We start from the raw sequence: 21,329 nt of genomic DNA, 5'->3' as shown, positions 1-21,329 counted from the left end.
CTAATGAAAAAAAAATCTTAAGATATAGCTAAATGCTGGAGAGAGGAAAATAGATCATTTCAACATGACTTAGAATGAGCATTGGTATATTGCTACTAGCCGGACATGAAGGGACTTGATGGGTACTACAATTACTCTTACATCACTAAGTAAAAATCGTATCATTGCCAACCTTTTGTAGCGAAAGGAAATATATTTCACCTGTAGATGAAAAATCATTTCTTTTTCTTCAAGACTTAATTTTCAAATGATTCCAAGCAGAATTCTTATGCTGACCTGAGAATCACTTCTCTTGCAAACAGAGAAGGCTACAGATATTTCTACTTGGGGAGGATACATAAATAGCTTTTTTTTTCCTGTACCACAGTGGCTCATTTTAGAGCCACATCAAAGTCACTGTGGTAGGAAAGGCTCTGTGTTTATATATTATCCTTTGTCTGAAATATCTTATGTGTCTTACTATGTGTGTGCTGGTACATCAAACTCAAGATGAATGCCTTTGTTCTTCTGAGTTTCAGGTTATACTCTGCAGTGATTTAGGGTGAAGTTACTGAATAGTTCATGCAGTAATAATGGACTGTTTTATTCAAGACTTGCTTGATTCTTACCTGTATTACTTACTGATCACAGTATATGTTTATATGCATCAGGATTTCTTTCTTCCAATTAGAATTTTTCTCTATAGAATTGGGAATTTCAGCAAAATGAATTGGTAACTCCATCGGTTTTTATGGAAGTCCAGTTATGTAATATGCAGTCTGCATACCTTTGGGGGTTTGGCAAAGTATGTCAAATATAATGAAAACGATATAATAAGTCAGTTTGGATGAACTTGAGTTGCCCATTTGAAGAACAAACCTGAGTTTTACAGTCACTATAGAAAGACCAAGCCTTGGGGAGAGTTCAAATACTAAACCAAGCTCTCCAAGGTCTTTGCAGAGTGGTAAAGGCCAAATCCAAGAGAGATTTTTAAAGAGTGACTGCAAATCAGAGCAGCATCTGTTGACCTCATGCCAAACCCACAAATGTGTTTTACTCATTGTACTCTGAATAACTTCACTTCACTTCATATAGCCATTTGTGTAACAGTGTAGATGAAAATTTAGGCTCAGAAGTGACACAATAAGTTATGTTTCAAGGATAAATTTAAAATTGGAGAAAAACAATTCTAAGTGGGAGAGTATGCGTATATGCATAATTTCTTTCTCCATATTCTGCTACTAGAAACCTACAAAGTTTAATTTATATTGCTCTTTGAAAAAAAATGATCATTCTTAATTTAAAAAAGCTGCAAGTAGCCACTTTGATGATAAATATTTGATTAAAAAATGAGGCATAGGGAAGATTTTAATAAGGGAAAGAAAAAAGGTTGATTCTCAGATTAGCCAGTTACTATATTCTCAATGTAATCTATATTGAGGTCATATTGTTAAAATGTTATATGCCATATATGTTAAAATAAATATTTAAAAGAAGCCTATAACTATAAAAGAAGGCTGCCAAAATCATATTAAGCTTCACAAAAGGAGACATATCAGTTGAAATGTATTAAGTTTGACTTGTATTTGAAAAGAAAGTTTTTAATTTAAGTAGATATTTCGAAGCTTTCTACTGACATTTTCATCTTGCTGGAAATGGACCATCTAAAACTCACAATAATAAAAAGTCCTTCTATAAAACATTCCTTGATTTTGTAAAATAAACTAATTATGGCTTAACTAAGACAACTGTTTCTTTATATTCTCTATGTAAAAAAAACAAACCTAGTTTATTATATTTCACTCTGAAAGTTTCAAAATCCACACTGTTCAATGGATGATCATCACAAAAAAGGGCATAGAATAGCAAACTGAAATTAAATTCATCGAGAAAGGATAATTTGCTAAAAGAATACATTTTCATTTCTAATCAAATTACTTTTCTAGTACTCATTTAAATAAAGTGTGATATTGTGATTTATAAGAAATATTTATTTGGTCTTCAACCCTTTTTTCTCACACTAGCTCCCCAAACTTCTAAGTATTGAAAGTGACAGAGTTGTATGTTAAGGAGGTGAGTTTTGAAAGCATCTATGGATGGGAGTTGATTGCCAATGGAGCCAAAAATTGATTCAAGGGTTGGAACTTTCAGGCCATCCCCCTGACTTCAGGGGAGGAAAGAGGGGCTGGAGGTGGAATCAATGCCAATGGTCAATGATTTAATCAATCGGGACTATATAATGAAGCCTCCATAAAAGCCCAAAAGGACAGGGTTCTGAGAGCCTCTGGGTTGGTGAACACATGGAGGTGCTGAGAAAGTGGCATGCTTGGAGAGGGCATGGAAGCTCTGTGTCCCTTCCACATACCCTGCCCCAGACATTTCTTCCATCCAGCTGCACTGAATTTATATTCTTTCACAATAAACTGGTGACTTAGTAAAGTAAAATCCTCTGAGTTCTGTGAGTTGCTCTAGCAAATTAATTGAACCTGAGGAGGAAGAAGTGGTGGGGATCTCTGATTTATAGCTGGTCAGTCAAAAGTACAGGTAGCAACCTGGGCTTGACAGGTATCCATAGTTGGCGGGGGATGGGATCTTGTAGGACTGAACCCTTGTCCTGTGTGATCTGACGCTATCTCCATGGAGACAGTATCAGAACTGAGCTGAATTCTCAGATACGCTGCTGGTATCCAGAGAATTATTTGGTGTCCTGTGGGAACCACCTCATCCCTATACATATGCTGGTACAAGAACCAAAAGACAAAGGAACTGCCTATATTTAATTATGCAAATCTAAATTTCTAATATCGTTAATATGGCAAAGCATATTAAGGCTATAAAAACTTAGAATAATGTAAATTATAACACAACAGAACAAAGTCTTCCACTTTGGTTCATGTGTACCACATTTCAAGAATGTCTCTGTCATAATAATTGTCTTTAAAAAGCCAAACAGGTTTGGCATTATAATTAAAGAGTATCAAGGTACATAACAAAGAACCCTGAAACACTTTGGTATAATTAAATTTCAAATGAGTTTTTGTGAAAAGCATTGAGTTATAGAAGCATACTGACTGGGCTGGACAAAATCTAAGGCTCACAGAACTACTGACATAAAATTTCTAAACTTTCTAAAAAATAATAAAATAATCAAGAAGAATATTCAGGTTTTAAAAGAGGATAGTTAAAATACACTCAATAAAATTTCAAAGAGACACGTATTCATTTATGACTGGAATCCGAAAACTTGCATCTAAAACACGATAAAAACTTCAGGTAAGCCCAAGCAATGATGAAAAGAATTAACCAAGAATGTGCAAGTGTTCAGTCACATTCTGCTCTGTGAAGTCAGCTTTATTAATAACTTTAATTGTATAATAATTTTAATTATTCTGTAGATTTAAGCAAAGGATGTGAGCTTAATACCTACATTCTAGTAAGCAAATAAGCTTTCTGTAATTTATAAATTTCAATTAAAGATTGGGTAATGAAAAAAATTTAAAGGTTAAAACAACTTAGTTTTCAGTACACTAATATATTTTCACTTTGTAATACAATATAGCTGTCACATACAATGGCTCTGATAGGCTTAAGTCAAATTTTAATGGGGAAGGATGGCCAAAGAAGGGTTTATACAATATCCAATAAGCAATAGTATCTATTCAATGTACAATAACAAAATAAAAAAGTACTAACCTAGAAACACAGAAAAAGAATTTATTGTTTTTAAATTCCAGAAATAAAAATAACAGAATAGCATGTAATCCATAATAAGCTGGCCCTATAATTTCTAACTACAGTCCAATTGAAACATTTAAGAGAAACAGTCTACATGTTTTTCTACCAGGTAAAGATACCTGAGAAAGTTACCTATAAAGAAATAGGCTTCAAAACTCTTAACTACAAAGAACCTTTTACCATGACATCATGAAGATATGCTATGTGCCTGATAGGACACTAAGTCATTTCCCACAAGCTTCTATTCACTGCTCAGCTGCAGATTGCGATCTATCAGTGACACAGTATTTCACATCAATACCGAGCTCATTCGACCAGAAAAGCACAGTAATGTTTTAGAACCATCTGTTTATATTCATTAGTATGTAAAAATCACAGTACACAAATTTGGAAATGTTTAACTTGTCCATAAATAAGAGCATATTATCTTAGCATAAGCTTTAAAAAGAGGTCTGAGCAGTCAGCCCAATAATGGGGGAAACAGACTCTACATTTTGACTAAAGTAATTATAAAATTATAATTGTTATCATTACCAAGAATTAACAAATAAATACAAATAAAAAAATTTAAGTAGTTCCTGTGGCAGCAAAATTACATCTACCATAACATCTCCAAGCAAAAAAATCAATTCAGAGCTTGAATGTATTTTGTGCTTTGTTTCTATAAAAATGCAGTGTTACTCTCAGACATTTCTAGATAACTAGATTTGTAAATAAGCAGTGAATTTATTTTCATCACAGTTTATTTCTAGTTCATTGTGTGCAGATTATAGATAGAACTAAAAATTATTAGCTTTTTTCCAGTACTTTAACTGTATGAATCGAGGTCTTTTTATTTTAAACAGTGATTTATTGTCATTCTTAAGGTAAACAACAAAAACAAATTCTAAAATTTTAACTTTAAATTAAGTGTTTAAAATTTCAGACGACAGAGCCAATAATTGGTAACAGCTTCTTCAATTTCATATTAATAGTCTAATTAAAAACACTAACGATTACCTGGCATAGATTTGAAAAATCGGGTTTCTGTGAAGGCAAACAAAAAAAAACATGCAAAATACCTGCCAAAACACATGATCTTCTTTCTGATTTATATCTAAACTTGTAAAATGTTTATAAATACATGATTATTCTACACAATACAGAGCTTCTAGAGTATTTCTAAAGGAAATTACAGTTTTTGGTCTTAAGGAATAAGACTAAGATGGAAAAGGGGATGAAAACAGTGAAATCTGAGGGTGCAGTACACTCTTTCTACGCATGAGCACATGGCTGTTCATCCGGTCAGGTCAGCAGTTACAGTTCAGTACATGATTTTCAAGGCAACTAAGAAATCAGAACATAGGTATTTCCTCTCCCTAGAGTTAACAATTCTTTTAAAAGCTCTATCCAGAAAGGACTGTTGGGTTTGCTGTGTTTTTTTAAAAGGAACAAAGAATAAATAGGGAAAAAAATTTCCATCCCCAAACTCATATACACAAGTTCAGTGAGCTGTGAGCTGGAGTTAGACTGCCTAATGAAACAGAACTGTTAGTAAGTACCATGAGACAGGTGCTACCCTAGACGGTTCAAAACATGATCCACTAAAACAAATACATGTTTTTATGCCTCAAACAACTAGAAAGTATGTCATTATTGTTCTAATACCATGTTTAATTAACTTCTAAGATAATAGAGTTCTAAAATGTTGTACCTTCACGGTATACCTGAATCATTACTAGCAATAGAATGCCAACTTCGGAACTGCTATGAAAGTAAAATCATTATTAGAAAAACTTAGCCTTATTGTAAATGAGAGAGAACTTAGTGCTAAAGACTAATACCAAATGTATGAAGGCAGAGTTTTTGTTTGTGGAAGACAGAGTGAGGAGATAAATGCACCCAATCAAGACCAACTGGAAGACAGAACAGAGAATTTAAAATGTTTAAAAAGAAAATAAGAGGAAGAAGAAGGAAAATGGAGGAGAGCCAGGCAGCAAAAGATGAATGCGTAGAATGAAAATAAAAGAAAATGAGGCACGTGCATATGGCTCTCTTTCTTCTGACCTCTGTGTTCCTAATACTTTACAATGTAAGTGGCATATAGGTCACACTAGCAGGCAAGGATGAGCTTTCTGATGGATAGAGATGAAGGATTTGGGGCTAATGAATTTGTTTTCTTGGTTTTGTTTTTGCTTTTAATTCATACCTGAAAGCCTTGAATCCTTGCTAAATATTCCAGTTGTTTTGAAGGTTGTACTGGAGAACAAGGGGGAGTAGGAGAACTTCCTTTTAAACCTATGGCTTCAGCTGTAGGAGATGTTCCATTCATTAGGAGTTCCCTGGCAATTGTAGCTGAACTATTCGATGTGGGAGATATACTGAAGAAAGAGCTTGAGGGTTGGTTCATATCTTTGGGTGACAAATAGCCTAGAGTAGTGCCAGAGATTACTTTGTGGCGGCTGGCTTCCATCTCTTGATAAACATCAGGAGACAAATGAAGAATTCCTTTTGGAGCTATAAATAAAATGAAGGAACATTGTTATTATTACATTTAAAATTATTAAAAAAGAAACATGTTATAGCATTATTAATTTAATGATTTTACTTGGTTTAGTAACAAAGCAGTAAGAAACACTGTCAATTAAACATCTTCCTCAAACCTGCCAAGGCCATCATAGCCTGAATTTAGAGGTGAAGAATATGTTTCAATATTCCCAAATCAGAAGTTTAAAAAGATTAGGAATGTGCTGGGTCTTTAACCTGCAATTTACAATTTTATCATCTCCTAAAGAGACACAAAACCCCTAACACATGCAGCAATTGAGAAACAGTAAGTAAAATGAAGGCTGGATCAATTCACATCATCTTAGGTACAAACTCATAAACCTGATGGCCTACAGGTGCTCTTTTCCTCATAAGGGTGTCCCACAGACAACTCTAACTCATGAACATTTCAAAAAGTGACAGTTATCTTCTTCCCAAAATTAGCACTGACTCCTGTCTTGTTAATCTCATTATGATACCACCATCTATCTGCTCAGTTGTCCAACCTACACTCCTGACAACCATCTCTGACTCACCCATAAATAAGCAGTTATCATATCCAGTCTAGAACTTGTTCCTTCATCATTAAGTGCTTTAGTTCAAGCCAGACCATGGACAGGTTCTGATAAAGAGGAGTGAGCCTAGGGCTATGTTATCAGCTGGTAGGATTGTAAACATAAAAGAAGCCCTTTCCTTTGACTACCATTTGTCTCGGAGATGTTTCAAACCACATTTCACACTGCATATTCTAATGTCTTTGGATCAATATTAGCAACTCTCAAATCATGCTATCTTTTAAAATTATTGAGAATTCACCACTTTTGGAGATGTGCTCTGACAGACACAACTTAATTCCCATGCTCTTGCCTCTCTCTCTCTCTCTCTCTCTCCCCCATCATTAACCTTTTGATTCAAGCTTTTAATGTTTCTCACCTGGACTACCGTAACAATCACCAAAAGGTTTCACTGGCTGGGGTGCCTGGTGGCTCCATAGGTTAAGCATCTGACTTCAGGTCAGATCCCAGGGTTCTGGGATTGAGCCCTGCACAGGGCTCCCCACTCACTGGGGAGTCTGCTTGTCCCTCTCCTCCTCCCCTCACCCCACTCATGCTCTCTCTTTCTCTCTCTCTCTCAAATAAACAAATAAAATCTTTTTAAAAAAGGTTTCACTGCTGCTAGTCTCCCTGGTGTCCATTTCCCCAAATGTCTAGAACATAGCCCTAAACAGAAGTGTTCCATGATAAATAAATCTGGGAAATAATGCAAATGATATTGTGCACACATACTCCTACCTTCTGGAAGATTAAAAATGCACATTAGCATTTACATTAGCATAGTAAAGACTGAGAAGCTTAGAAGATCAAAAATCTATTCAACTTGGTTTAACCCATGACTTCACAAATTTTACACTCAATTGTTTTTCATTTTCATTTTATTTTAATCCTATATATTTAATATACAGTGTTATATTAGTTTCAGGTGGATAACATACTGATTCAATAATTCTATATCCTCATTTTTTTTTTTACATAACATTAATAACAACTAACACTTCAAAAAGTGCTAAGGCTAGCCATTTTCTTACTTTAACATCTTTTCTGGCTTCCCATCACCAGACTATTAAATCCAAAATCCTTTGGATGACAAATGGCTCTTCCTTATATCATCTAGCTCCTCCTTAGACTTCTATTCTCATCTAAATTCCTCATGAAGATCCCTTGCCCCAGTCATGCAGATATATTCACACTTCTTCCAATACTCCACACACTGTCTGATCCCATCACATCTTTATCACTATCATTCAATTACACGTACACGCACGCACACAGTTAGCTTTCAGGTACTGTCGTAACCAATACTGTCCTGACCTCCTATCAGGTTCAATCTGTTGGGACAGGAAAATGAAAAGGGATGATATAATGTGGAAAGTGCCTCAATAAAGATGGATCTAGAGAGCAGTGGGAATGGGGAAGAAGCACAAGGAGCTCAGGAAAGGCTTCTTGGACATGACACTGACAGCAGATTTCAGGGGAGAAGGAGAATAAAGTCCAGGAGAAAAAGTACTGAAGGCAGAGAGACAACAGCAGGGATCAGCAGAGCACGGGTGCCAGTAAGCCTCAGGCAGTTCCTTACCACTAGCACATGAAGAGAGAGGTGGGAACTGCAAAAGGTAAAGGCGGAGGTAGGTAAGGGCCAAGCTCCAAGGACTTTATCCTGATAGCATCAAAACATAAAACAGTTGTTATTTTTAAAAAATAATTTATATAGCTCAGATTAATATATCTGATTTTATGGACTGACTTTATGCCTTTGTGTTAGTTTTATATCAGGAAGAAATTTCAATAAGAAGGAAACCATGCATTGGAAAAAATACAAATAAATTTTACTAATCAGAGGAAATTTTACTTCCTGTTGTAACATTTTGCTTTAAATATATGCTTTTAGTCTTTTTTGCATGAACTTTTTTGTTGCTGAGTTGAAAAAATATGTTAAGACATAGGAATACCATATGAAAAAAAATTTAAAAAAAAATAAAAAAGGAATACCATATGATCCTGTTGTTTATAAAAACAATATCCTTCTACTACTAAAATGAAGGCATGTTTCACCATATGAATTGTTTCTTTAAACAAGTCTATATTGTTGGACATCTAACTTGTTTCCAAATTTTTGTAATTATAAACAACACAGTAATGAACATTTTTATTTTTAAATCCTTGTTTACAAGAAAATTTATTTAAGTTAGAAGCAGAATTGCTAGTTCAAACAATATGCATTTTAGGTTTTATTGACATTGACAATTTGCTCCAAATTGGTACAATTCCAAAAAAAACTGTAAGAATTTCACACTCCCATATTAATATATGTAAGTGCCTTTTCTTCCTATTTTGGAATTGGAAATTATTATTAAAAAAATCTTTGCCTCTGTTTTCTGTTAGTACAGATAAGTAAGAAGATTCTTAAATAATAATACCAAAATAAGAAAAAAGGTACTTTCAGCCCTACCCCCTGACCTCTGGGGAAGTGAGAGAGGCTAGAGATGTACAATGATTTAATTAACTGTGCCTATGTAATGGAACCTCCTTACAAAACCCCTAAATGATGAAGCATGGAGAGCTCCCGAGGTTTGAAGATATTCATGTGGGGGGAGGGTGGTGTACCCCAATGCCAACTGCTGTGCTCCAGTCCCTTTTGGACCTCACCCTATGCACCTCACCATCTGGCTGTTCGTTTTATATCCTTTATTTTAAAAACCAGTGGTAGTAAATAAAGTATCTTCCTGAGTTCTGTGAGCCATTCCAGCAAATGATCAACCTTGAGGAGAGGGTTGTGGAAACCCCCTAAATTTATAGCCAGTTGGTGAGAAGTACAGGTGAGCAGCATGTGATTTGTGACAGGCATCTGAAGTGGGGCAGTCTTCTGGGATTGAGTCCTTATCTGTGGGGGTCCTATGTTAATTCTGGGTAGTATCAGAATTGAGCCGAACTGTGGACACCCAACTGGTGTCTGGAAAATTGGAGAATTGGTTTGTATGTGGAAAAAAAAAAAATCCCCATATATTTGGTGTCAGAAGTGCTGTTAAGTAAAAACAGTTCATATGTCAAAACTGATCAAACTGTATACACTATGTGCAGCTTATTAGACCTCAATAAAGTCATAAAAATAGTTGCCAAATTGATAAGTGAAATGTCTTATTGGTTTTTGTTTTTTCACTGGCTGCATAAATACCACATGTAATTCTTATTTATAATTTAAATGTTATGACTCTAAATTTTACACTCAATTTAAGAAATCAAGAAACTAACAGCATTACTTCAGTATTGTTATTATACAGCAGTAATGGGCTTGCCAATAACAATACTATAAAGAAACAAAAATGCTCTCTCAACACTCAAGAGAGGCATTACATCACGATATAAGAACTCATGCAGAGGTCAGGCTCCCTTATTCTACAGTAAAGCCTGAGTTGACTTTTCTTCAAAAATAAAGAAGATTCCTTTCTACAGAGCTCAACTAATATAATACTTGTTGAAAGACTGTAAAGACACGTGGATTTCTGTGGTCAACTACCGAATGATTTTCAACATGAATATTGGTAACAGAATATATGGATTGGTCACAATTCATTTAGGTTCTTCCTGTTGTAAATTTAAGTATCTTTTCAGTAGTGTAAAGACGTGAAGGTAGACTCAAAGAGTAATTTAGGCTATACATATTTAAGGACTTTACCTTATTTTGCCAATTAGACCTCTTGAAAAACTATACCAATTTATGCTTCTATTAGCAGTATGTGACTAAAACAGTTTTCTCATCCTTCTGTTGAAACAGGTTTTAGTAAGTCTAAATAATTATTGACACTACAATATTTCATTGTTAAAATGATTTACATTTATTTAATTACTGTGCAGGATAAACTTCTTCTCACATAACTACCTTAGGCCTGTGCCTTCTTTTCTATTAGTTTGGACCTCAGTCTTGCTCAGGGACCTCAAATGTATTCCCCTTGCTCAAGCCTGTTACATCCTTCTATACTCAAGTGGGGTTGACTCTCTGGATGTTCTTAACCCATTCTTCCATCATCTATATTTTTTTTATTTTATTTTATTTTATTTTATTATTTTATTTATTCTATTCTATTTTAAATATTTTATTTATTTATTCATGAGAGACACACAGAGAGAGGCAGAGACATAAGCAGGCTCCCTGGGGAGAGCCCGTATGGGATTCAATCCCAGGACTCCAGGATCATGACCTGAGCCAAAGGCAGACGCTCAACCACTGAGCCACCCAGGTGCCCCCCGCATCATCTGTCTTCTATCCTTGACTTTGCCTTTAACTCCCATTTTGGTACTATCGGTTTGTAACCACAGTACACAGCCACATTGTAGCTATAACACTGGCATTATATGCTAGCACTTTAAATTAAATTATCCCAATTAATTCCCCACCACAACCATATGAAATGGGCATTTTTATTTCTCTATATTAGAGGTGAAAAAGCTGAAGAATGGAGCTCACCTAAAGTCATACAGATAATACAAGCAATGCTAGAATATGACCCTAGGTAGTCTGTCTCTAGAGTCTGCATGCCTAAACATTACGTTAAATAGACTACTGGAAGAACAAGTAAGGAACTAAATACAATGCCTAGCCAGCTCCAAACACCTATGTTTAATCCAGGAATTAAACTCCATGCCCAGGTCGCCTCTAGGGTTGATCTAGGTCACCATGGTTGCCCCTAAACATTCCAGAGATTGCCTCACCAAAATCTCCCTAAAATATGTGATGTTCAAACAGGAACTTAAAAGCCCAAACTTGCCAGTAACTGTGACATCTTGGAAAATGACGAATGCTGGGCCACCATGCCCATTTTACATGTTTTTCCCATTAGGTCTGTACTTTTTCTAACGTGTATATGAACACTCTGTTTCATGCAGAACCTCCTTGAACATCTTCATGGAGCTCCAGTCCTTGCTGGGAGAGTTGCAGAGGACATTCTGAATCATGATCTCTTTAAATGTTTTATCATACGTGCAGATAAGCAAACTCAGGAGAACCTTGCCTTTCAATGTTCAGTTACCTTTCAATGTCCTCTTTGAAAGAGGCTGAAGAACATAAATGTTAGTGAGCAGTAAGTGGTATCAGGGTATCAGAACAACAGAGCAAGCCAATGCAGTAAGAAAAATGATGTTATACACTGGTGCAAATGGCTAATGCTAGTCTACACAAAAGGATTTCTCTGCAAGTCCATGGAATGAGTACATAGCTATTTCTTAGTAAAATCAATTCGTCACTTTCTATATCAAAACTTTGAATTTTAAAAATTTTTGTCACAAAACTGTTGGACTAAATGTTTAAAAAAAAAAAGTACTCGAATACCTAATAATACACATGCCTCCTTTTGCCACAGTGAATTTTGTATAACAAAAAAATATAGAATTCACATAAGGGTAAAATACTTTTTTTTAAGTGGCACAAGGACCAGAATGGTAGGGTAGCAGGTTCCTCCAACTAAAATTTAGCACATGTGGGTTGACTCTGCTTCTACTTAGGTACCATCATAGAAAATTCACCAAATTTTAATAAGAAAGTCAATTGGGCAGCCCAGGTGGCTCAGCAGTTTAGTGCCGCCTTCAGCCCAGGGCCTGCCTGATCCTGGAGTCCCGGGATCGAGTCCCACGTCGGGCTCCTAGCATAGAGCCTGCGTCTCCCTCTGTCTGTGTCTCTGTCTGTGTCTCTGCCTCTCTCTCTCTCTCTCTCTCCGTGTGTGTGTGTCTATCACGAATAAATAAATAAAATCTTAAAAAAAAAAAAGATAACAGTTTAGCCCTTGGGTGTGAACAGTCTTGACTGGTCCCTTTCCTTGGCTAAGACAGTGTACATTTGTGCAGTGGAACAAGATTTCCAAAGGCATTTCCCAGTTCAGCTGAAATTTGTTTTTAAAAAAATTAAAATACTTTTTATTTGCTGTTATTGTTTTTAACTTTTTGAAGAAAATTTACCATTTACCATTTTGTTGTTCCCCTCATACCCACTGCACAGCTGAAATACTGAAGGCACAGCCTAAGTGTGTGAGGTGCTGTGCAGTGGTCTCCGCTCAGGCCTCTCCCCAGGAATTCCACCTTTTGTGGGTCAGGGTTGCACCAAGCACTTTTCCCTCTCAGTACTGTGCTCACTGGAAGACTTTCATATCTTGCCAAAAAGTTCTCTCAGTAATTTAATTCATAGGCATTCACCAAATTAATAACTTTGCATGCATCATGTTAAATGTAGTAATTGTCCTTGCAAAACAAAAAAAAAAACAAAAAAAAAAACGAAAAGACCAATATAATGCACAAATTAGTACTGTCTAACTCTAAGGGCAAGAACAAGGTTAGTTTTCACCACTGATTTAAGTTATGCTTTTTGAGCACATTAAAAGACATCATTTTATTCATTAGTTCAGTAATGATGTATTTTTTTTTTAGTAATGATGTATTTTTTGATGTAGCTATTTCTTTAATCCAGAACAGCTTTAGTCTCATTTGTAATGTGAGACGTGATCAGATTTTTGCTAATTAAAAGAACTTTACCTTCCAAGCTAATTCTGAAACTGAGCTTAATAAAGAAACTTTTGACAAATTGTTTACCTGTTTTTTTTTCATTATATTGCTGTTAACCAATATTTTCCTTTTTAAGTTTGATTTTCAGAAGAATTTCTTTCAAATTTTACATTAATTGCTTTTTGTCTTCTCCTAAATAGTTTATATTTGACTTGAAAATTAGGCAGAACCAGGGACCCTTGAACCTCAGCTGGAAGATATGTTGGTACTGAGCTGTGTGGAAAGGGAGAAGTGGGGTCCCCTAAAAATACCACCCTGTTCCATTACATCTCAGCAACAGGGCAGCAGGAAATGGAGATTTCTTTTTAAAATTTTTTAATTTAAATTCAATTTAGTTAACATATACTTTATTATTAGGTTCAGGGATAGAATTTAGTGATTCATCAGTTGCTTATTACATCAAGTGCCCTCCTTAATGCCCGTCACCCATTTACCCCATCCCCCACTCGCCTCTCCTCCAGCAGCCCTCAGTTTGTTTCCTAGAGTAGGGTCTCTTACGGTTTGCTAGAAGTAGAGATTTCTAAGATCCAATCAGCCTAGTAGCTAAAGAACATGCAGAGGATGGATTGACTATTTCTGCACGCCAGGAGGATGACCGTGGTGATCCAGTGGTTCCTTCTTGGGCTGCATTTGTGCTCATCTAATAAATGGCCCTGAGATTCCCTGGGAAAGAAAGAATACCAGCCACGAGGTCAGAGTCTGGAAACCAGGGACTGCACATCAGGCAGAGGCAGTGGTCAAAGCTGCAGACCTCAAGAGCAGGCACTGCTAATTCAGCCCTGCTTACTCTCAGGGCCATACCTAGTGTTAGTACCACAGTCTGTCCTACCTGAATGTCTTGGCAGCATCTTGTTCTAGGGTACTGAGGTTCTAGGTACTGAGGGAGAGGCCCAGGGCAATATAACAGTGCTTTCTTATAATTGGATTTTTACAACTTTTTAAAGTTGCAAAAGTGATACACACAGTGTACATGCGCTCATCACTCAGCTTTTCCCAATGGTGACATCTTACATAATTACAGCATATTAAGAAAACTAGAAAGTTGATACTGGTACAATACAATGAACTAGACTGCAGACCTTACTAGGATTTCATGAATTTTCATAGAGATGATTTTTAAAAATCACTGTAAGACTGATAAATCATGTTGTTGTTCCTCCTGCTTTTCTCTAATTTCTTCCTTTGAAACAGCAATCCATGTCCTAGTTTTTAAGATTTTTTTAAAATTACAATTTGTTTTTGAAACTTTGAAGGTAAGGTTTATTGAGCAGATTAGAATGATGGCAAGAGATGTTATCACCATCAAGACACACAAGGGAAATTTAGTGAGTAATAGCAAAATGCTAGCAAGGTGAACTTAGCTTTATCAACAGGTAGATGAGCCACATAACATATTTATACCTGGCTGCCACTGGAAACTTTGAACAAGAGATTTTAAAAAGCAAAACTCATTGGGAATCAACTTTGCCAGTAGCAACCAAGTAACTTCTCAGATAACCAGTTAACAAAATTGAGGGATGTTTTAAAATAATTGGACTCTGTCTTCTGAGATGGCACTAAACAAAATATATTTTTTTAAGGTTTATTTATTTAAGAGCGAACGAGCAGGGGTCGGGGAGGAGCAGAGGGAGAGAGAGTCTTAAGCAGACTGTGCTGAGTGTGGAGCCAGACACAGGTCTCACAACTCTGAGATCACAACCTGAGCTGAAGCCAAGAGTCAGACTCTAAACTATGTTATCCAAGCACCCCAACAAAATACTCTTTCTGATCAAAGAAGGAATAAAAATCTGAAGCATCAGCTTTCAAAACATGTACAAATAATTGACTTTTTAAAAAGATTTTATTAATTTATTAATGAGAGACAGTGAGAGACAGTGACACAGGAAGAGGGAGAAGCAGGCTCCATGCTGGGAGCCCAACGACATGGGACTCCATCCCGGGACTCCAGGATCACACCCTAGACCAAAGGCAGGTGCTAAACTGCTGAGTCACCCAGGGATCCCTGTTATCTTTTCTTTAAAAAAATTTAGAAGTATCTAATGACAAAGGATAAGAGCCTGAATATGGTGAATAAATTTACACTTCATCTTAATAATAAAGAAGGTCTCCGTTGGTTTATGTAGAAGAAATCAGCTCAAGGCTCAACATTTTCAATAAAGATAGAACTGTGACTAGTTCTACTAAAACTGTTATAGTGAAAATGAAGTTTGAGAGCAGCTTGTGAAAGAAAATGAGCCGTGTTCAACTATTCATTTATTTAAATAAGGCTAAAATGTTGCTGATAAAATAGGGATCATTAGTTCTCTTTCTTCACAGAAAAAAATGCATTAGTGACTATTTCCCTAAAACTGCAAAACACAAATAACAAAGCAAAACAAAAAACTAAACCAAAAACCCTGAAAAATGGATTATATGACACAAATGGCATATGACACAAATGACCAATCTCTCAGTAGGAAGAAACTCATGCTGAAATGTGAATAGTCCCCAACATTGCACCACACTATTCCCCTGCCAGCACCCCAAGCATCTGTTCCAGATAGCTCATAAAACAGTAATAATTATAGGCGAAACTCATATAGTTCTTACTGGAAAGCAGGCCTTGCATGTATTAGGCTCAACAATCCTCACAATGAGCCTCTGTCACAGGAATTATGATTATCTCCATTTTACAGTTGAAGGCCCCAAGGCACAGCAAGGTCATGGTGACCTCTCAAAGTTACAGCTGGTAAGTGGCAAGCCCTGGGACTGGGACTAAGCATCTGGCTTGGGGGTCAGCGCGTGTAACTACTACTCAATCAGTAAAATAAACAAATGAATATAAAACCAAAACTATTATTCTTTGCATCTGCACGTTCAAGCTCTGTGCAAATGAGTCCTGAAATATTCAGAACAGAGGAAAGAAACTGCTAAGATATTGAACTTAATATGAGGTATCTCCTGTTTTTCATTTCAAATCTATTTTCTAGGCTCAATGAACCAGAGTCTTTCTCAAGTAGCATAATAATAGAAAAGACAGAGATAGGAGCCAGGCAGGAGTTACTTTAAAAAAAAAAGATTCACATTGTGAAACTATCCTTTGGGAAGACATGTAAAAATAACATGCTCGGCCAGCATCATAATTTTATTTGTTGTCAGACAGTAACTTTAAGTATTAAGTTAACATAACAGAAATAGAATAGCTTTAGGATGAAAGAATTTAATCGACCAACACTTTCTTTTGATTCTCTTTATATGATATAAATTATGTTTTAATAATCTGTTACAAATTAGTCTATGTATTATTCAGAAAGTTATGACTGATTCTAAAATATTTTAAGAAAAAATGAACTGATTGGAATTGTATAAATATTAAGTACACATCTAATTTTAAAAATTGCCTTGCAGGGACACCTAGGTGGCTCAGTGGTTAAGCATCTGCCTCTGGCTCAGGTCATGATCCCGGGGTCCTAGAATTGAGTCCCACATCAAGCTCCCCATGAGAATCCTGCTTCTCCCTCTGCCTAGGACTCTGCTGCTCTGTGTCTCTCATGAATAAATAAAATCTTAAAAAAAAAAAAAAAAAAACTTGCCTTGCAAAAATAACAAATTCATTTTTTAGGACCAGGAAAGGAATAGCCTAGCAAGACAAAAAACTTAGACAGAAACTACGTTAGTTCAGCCAAGCACACACAAAAAACTGTTATCCTACTCTTACCCATGACACAAAAGGGCAGGCTGGGAAGCTAAGCTTTTACCCAACAAACTAGAACAAGACTACTCAACACCCCCATGGTGGCAGTATTAGAAAAGGCCCAGGAGGGAGCTAGGACCCCACCTTATAGTATCAAAAGATGCCAATATTGAGAGGACAGAGATTTTAGAATAATCTAACCAAAATTTTAGAGCAGCCATGGGAAAATGGTTCAATTAAGCAATTACAAACATGCCTGAAACAACTGCAAAAACAGAAAGCAAATAGGAAGTTTCAGCAAAGAAATGGAAGATTAAAAAAAACAAATGGCAATTTGGAACTAAAATACAGAGTAATTGAAAAAAAAATCTTAGTGGATAGTTTTAACAGCAAAGTGGAGGGAACAGAAGATAGAATTAGTGAAGTGGAAGTTAAAAAGATAGACATTACCCAATATGAACAATAGAGGAAAAAAAAGAATGGAAAAAAAATGAATATCTAAAGAATCAGTGAGACCACAACAAAGGATCTAAAATCTATGCTACTGGTATTCCAGAAGGAAAGGAGAAAGAGGCTAGGCTGCAAAAGCACTGAAGAAATAATAGCTGAAAATGCCCCAAATTGTTAAGAGACATAAACCTCACAAATTCAAAATGCTGTGTGAACCCCAAGTGAGATAAACCTAAATAAACCCACAACATAACACATCATAATTAAACTCCCCAAAACAAAAGACAGAGAAAAAGAATCTTGAAAGCAGTCAAAAAAAAAAAAAAAAAAAAAAAGCAAAATTTAATCTTAGAGGAAAAACAATTCAAATGACAGTGGATTCTTATCCCAAACCATGGGCCTCAAAAGGAAATAGCACAGTATTTATTGTGCTATTCTATTGGGGGGGAGGGGGGGGAATAGAAATATTGTCGACACAAAATCCTACATCCAGCAAAAATATACTTTAGGAATGAAGGGGATAGTGAAACATTCTCAGATACAGGAAAACTAAGACAATTTTCACCATTAAATTCCTGCTAAAAGAATGGCTACATCAAATCCTCTAGTGGAAATGAAACAAAAAAAGAAGGAATCACAGAACATAAAGAATGAAGAAGAAATATGGTAAGCAAATAGTATGGGTAAATATACTAGAATTTCTTTCTCCTCTTGAGGTTTTTTTTTTTTTTTTTGAATTATGTTTTCCAGACAAAGCAAAAAGTATACTACTATTTGATACGAGTTTAAATATATATACAGGAGAGGTGCCTGGCTGGGTACCTGGCAGGCTCAGACAGTAGAGCATGTGACTCTTGATCTTAGGGTCAAGCCCCATGTTGGGCATCAACATACATACATACATAAATGTATGTATGTATGTATATAAATACTTAAGATAATTATAAACAAGAAAGGTAAAGGGATACGGGTGCCTGGGTGGCTCCATGGTTGAGTGTCTGCCTTTGGCTCAGATTGTGATCCCAAGGTCCTGGGATTGAGTCCTACGTCAGTGAAATGAAATGAATAAATGTGAAATATGGTGGAAGTTCTTGGTCAAGTGTCATAGAAGATAAGAGGCTGAGGCTAGTGTGTGTAATGTTTTGAAGGTGATACAAGTTTGGTGATGTGTATACAATCATGCAAGAGGATGACAGTATGGGAGTGGAAGTAAAGGTCATTCTTTGGCTCTAAGAAGCTAAGGAAGTGATGTGCCAGGGCATTAGGTGGGTCATCCATGTAGATATTGAAGCTGTCAAGAAAGATGATGAAGATAGGGTGGAAGTAGGGGTGACACACAAGGGAAAGAGACCAGCTTTGCTAATGACAGCAATCAGTGGAGGAGAGTGTAATGCCAACAGCTGCCATGAGTCTCAAGGAGGGGGCAGTGATGGTCTGAAGTGGCCCTAGTCCCCTTGATGGTAGGAACTCAAGGTCAGCTCAAGGTTTCAGTGACAGGCAGAAAATGGGGTGAGCCTGCAAGAAGAGGTTTAAGATGGAAAGAGAGTTTTGCTTATACAGAATGGGGGCTCCAGAGAGCTCAGTGCCTCATCCACAAGTAATACATTGATTTTGTATCATTAATAACATTTTCACTAATTAAAGAGAAACAAATTCTCATTAAAGAAAAAATTTTAAATATACAAGAGTATAAAAATGATAGTAAAAATCATCAATAATCTGAAATGAAATGAAAGCTCATAAAAATTCTGGGCAACTCGGGAAACTTGAGTGAGCTCCCTTGGTTGGCAATATTCTGTGCATATTACAGATCATGGGTAGGGAGGATGATGCATCCTGACTTCCTGGGACAGTTTCTCCCTCTGCCTATGTCTCTGCCTCTCTCTGTGTGTCTCTCGTGGATGAATAAATAAAATCATTAAAAAAAATAGAAAGGTGGGATCCCTGGGTGGCGCAGCGGTTTGGCGCCTGCCTTTAGCCCAGCGCACGATCCTGGAGACCCGGGATCGAATCCCACGTCGGACTTCCGGTGCATGGAGCCTGCTTCTCCCTCTGCCTGTGTCTCTGCCTCCCTCTCTCTCTGTGACTATCATAAATAAATAAATAAATAAAAATTTAAAAAAAAAATAGAAAGGTAAAGGGATAAAAAAGGAGGTAAGATTTCTATACTTGAAAGGGTAAAATAACAGGGCATCCCTGGGTGGCTCAGCAGTTTAGCGCCTGCCTTCAGCCCAGGGCAGGATCCTGGAGTCCCGGGACTGGGTCCCACATTGAGCTCACTGCATGGAGCCTGCTTCTCCCTCTGCCTGTGACTCTGCCTCTCTCTGTGTGTCTCTCATGAATAAATAAATAATCTTAAAAAAATTTTTTTAATGTAAAATAACAGTGTCTGTAAACTGACATTATAATATGTATATAAAGTAATACCTAAGGCAAAAAATTAAAAAGGCCATATAATGAGATACATTTAAAAACAGTCAAAATAGGGCAGCCTGGGTGGCTCAGCAATTTAGTGTCATCTTTGGCCCAGGGCGTGATCCTGGAGACCCGGGATTGGGTCCCACGTCAGGCTCCCTGCATGGAGCCTGCTTCTCTGCCTTTCTGTGTCTCTCATGAATAGATAAAATCTTTAAAACAAATTGTTATAAAAAAAAAAAAAAAGTCAAAATAAAGTGGAATTATAAAGAGTGATCAAGTAACACAGTTACTAAGGAAAAAGAAACAAAAGAATAAACAGAAAAAATAAAATGGCAGACTTAAACCCTAACAAACCAATAATTACATTAAATATAAATGATCTAAATATATGAATTAAAAGGAGATTGGCAGAGTAGATTTAAAAATATGACCCAAACACATGCTGTCTAAAAGGAACTCACTTCAAGTATGATACAGGCAAGTTAAAAGTAAAAGGATAATGATAAAAGATATATTTTATAAATATTAATAAAAAAAGAGTAGGACATTCTATTTCCAAAAGATGACATGAGGAAATCTACTAACCCACCCCCATCAAACAACCATAACTGAAGAATATTAAAAAAAAAAAACAAAAAACTTTTTTAGGTTTCTGGAAATTGTTCTAAATGCATATAATAAATAAGACATTTTCTCATGTAATAAAGAATTTGGCTAGACTCTGTCCCCAGTTCTTAGGGGGTAGCCTCTAAATCCTTGGAATTTCCTGAGTGATAGGAGTGTCTTTATTTTTCATGGGGGGCCTCTTGGACCACATCAGAGTTTGTGCTAACAAAAGGATTCAATATGGGTAATGGCCATGTCAGTAGGACCAACTATGTTATTAGATGATTAGAGCTCTGAATCAAATGATATCACCCCAATTTCTGAGAAGGGGAGAGTATTGGATACTGGTATCAATCAACTTCATGGTCAGTGAATGATTCAATCAGTTACCCCTATAAAATGAAAACTCATAAAAATTCTGGGCAACTCTGGAAACTTGAGTGAGCTCCCCTAGTTGGCAATACTCTGTGCATATTACACATCATGTGTAGGGAGGATGATGCATGCTGACTTCATGGGATAAGGACATTGGAAGCTTTGTGTTTAGGAGCTCCCAGATCTCACCCTATATATATGTCTCTTCTTTTGGCTGGTTCTGATTTGTATCCTTTTTGCTGTAACAATATTGTAATCTTAAGTATAGGACTTTCCTGGATTCTGTAATCATACTAGTCAATTATCAAATCTAAATAATCATGAAAAGCCTTGAATTTATAAACAGTTGGTCAAAAGTGAGAGTGGCCCTAGAACCCCCCCAATAGCAGCTGGTATCTGATGTGAAGGCAGTCTTATAGAGAACCATGCCCTTAACCTGTGATATTTAACCTAACTCCAGGTTT

General features: G+C 36.3%; 1 protein-coding gene across 14 annotated transcripts in view; it reads right to left on the bottom strand.

Annotated features, from left to right (window-relative positions):
- Positions 1 to 21,329, bottom strand: part of STAU2 (staufen double-stranded RNA binding protein 2) — a 297,993-nt gene that overhangs the window by 109,180 nt on the left and 167,484 nt on the right. For all 14 annotated transcript variants that reach the window (XM_077876554.1, XM_077876553.1, XM_077876549.1 and 11 more), the window contains one exon: positions 5,903 to 6,210. In XM_077876554.1, the coding sequence (XP_077732680.1) occupies positions 5,903 to 6,210 (308 nt within the window). The remainder of the gene's footprint in view (positions 1 to 5,902; positions 6,211 to 21,329) is intronic.

This window comes from Canis aureus, chromosome 28 (genome assembly GCF_053574225.1).
Source record: "Canis aureus isolate CA01 chromosome 28, VMU_Caureus_v.1.0, whole genome shotgun sequence".
Classification (NCBI taxonomy): domain Eukaryota; kingdom Metazoa; phylum Chordata; class Mammalia; order Carnivora; family Canidae; genus Canis; species Canis aureus.
The sequence above is the reverse complement of the archived record's forward strand: the minus strand, read 5'-3'. Positions and strand labels throughout refer to the sequence as shown.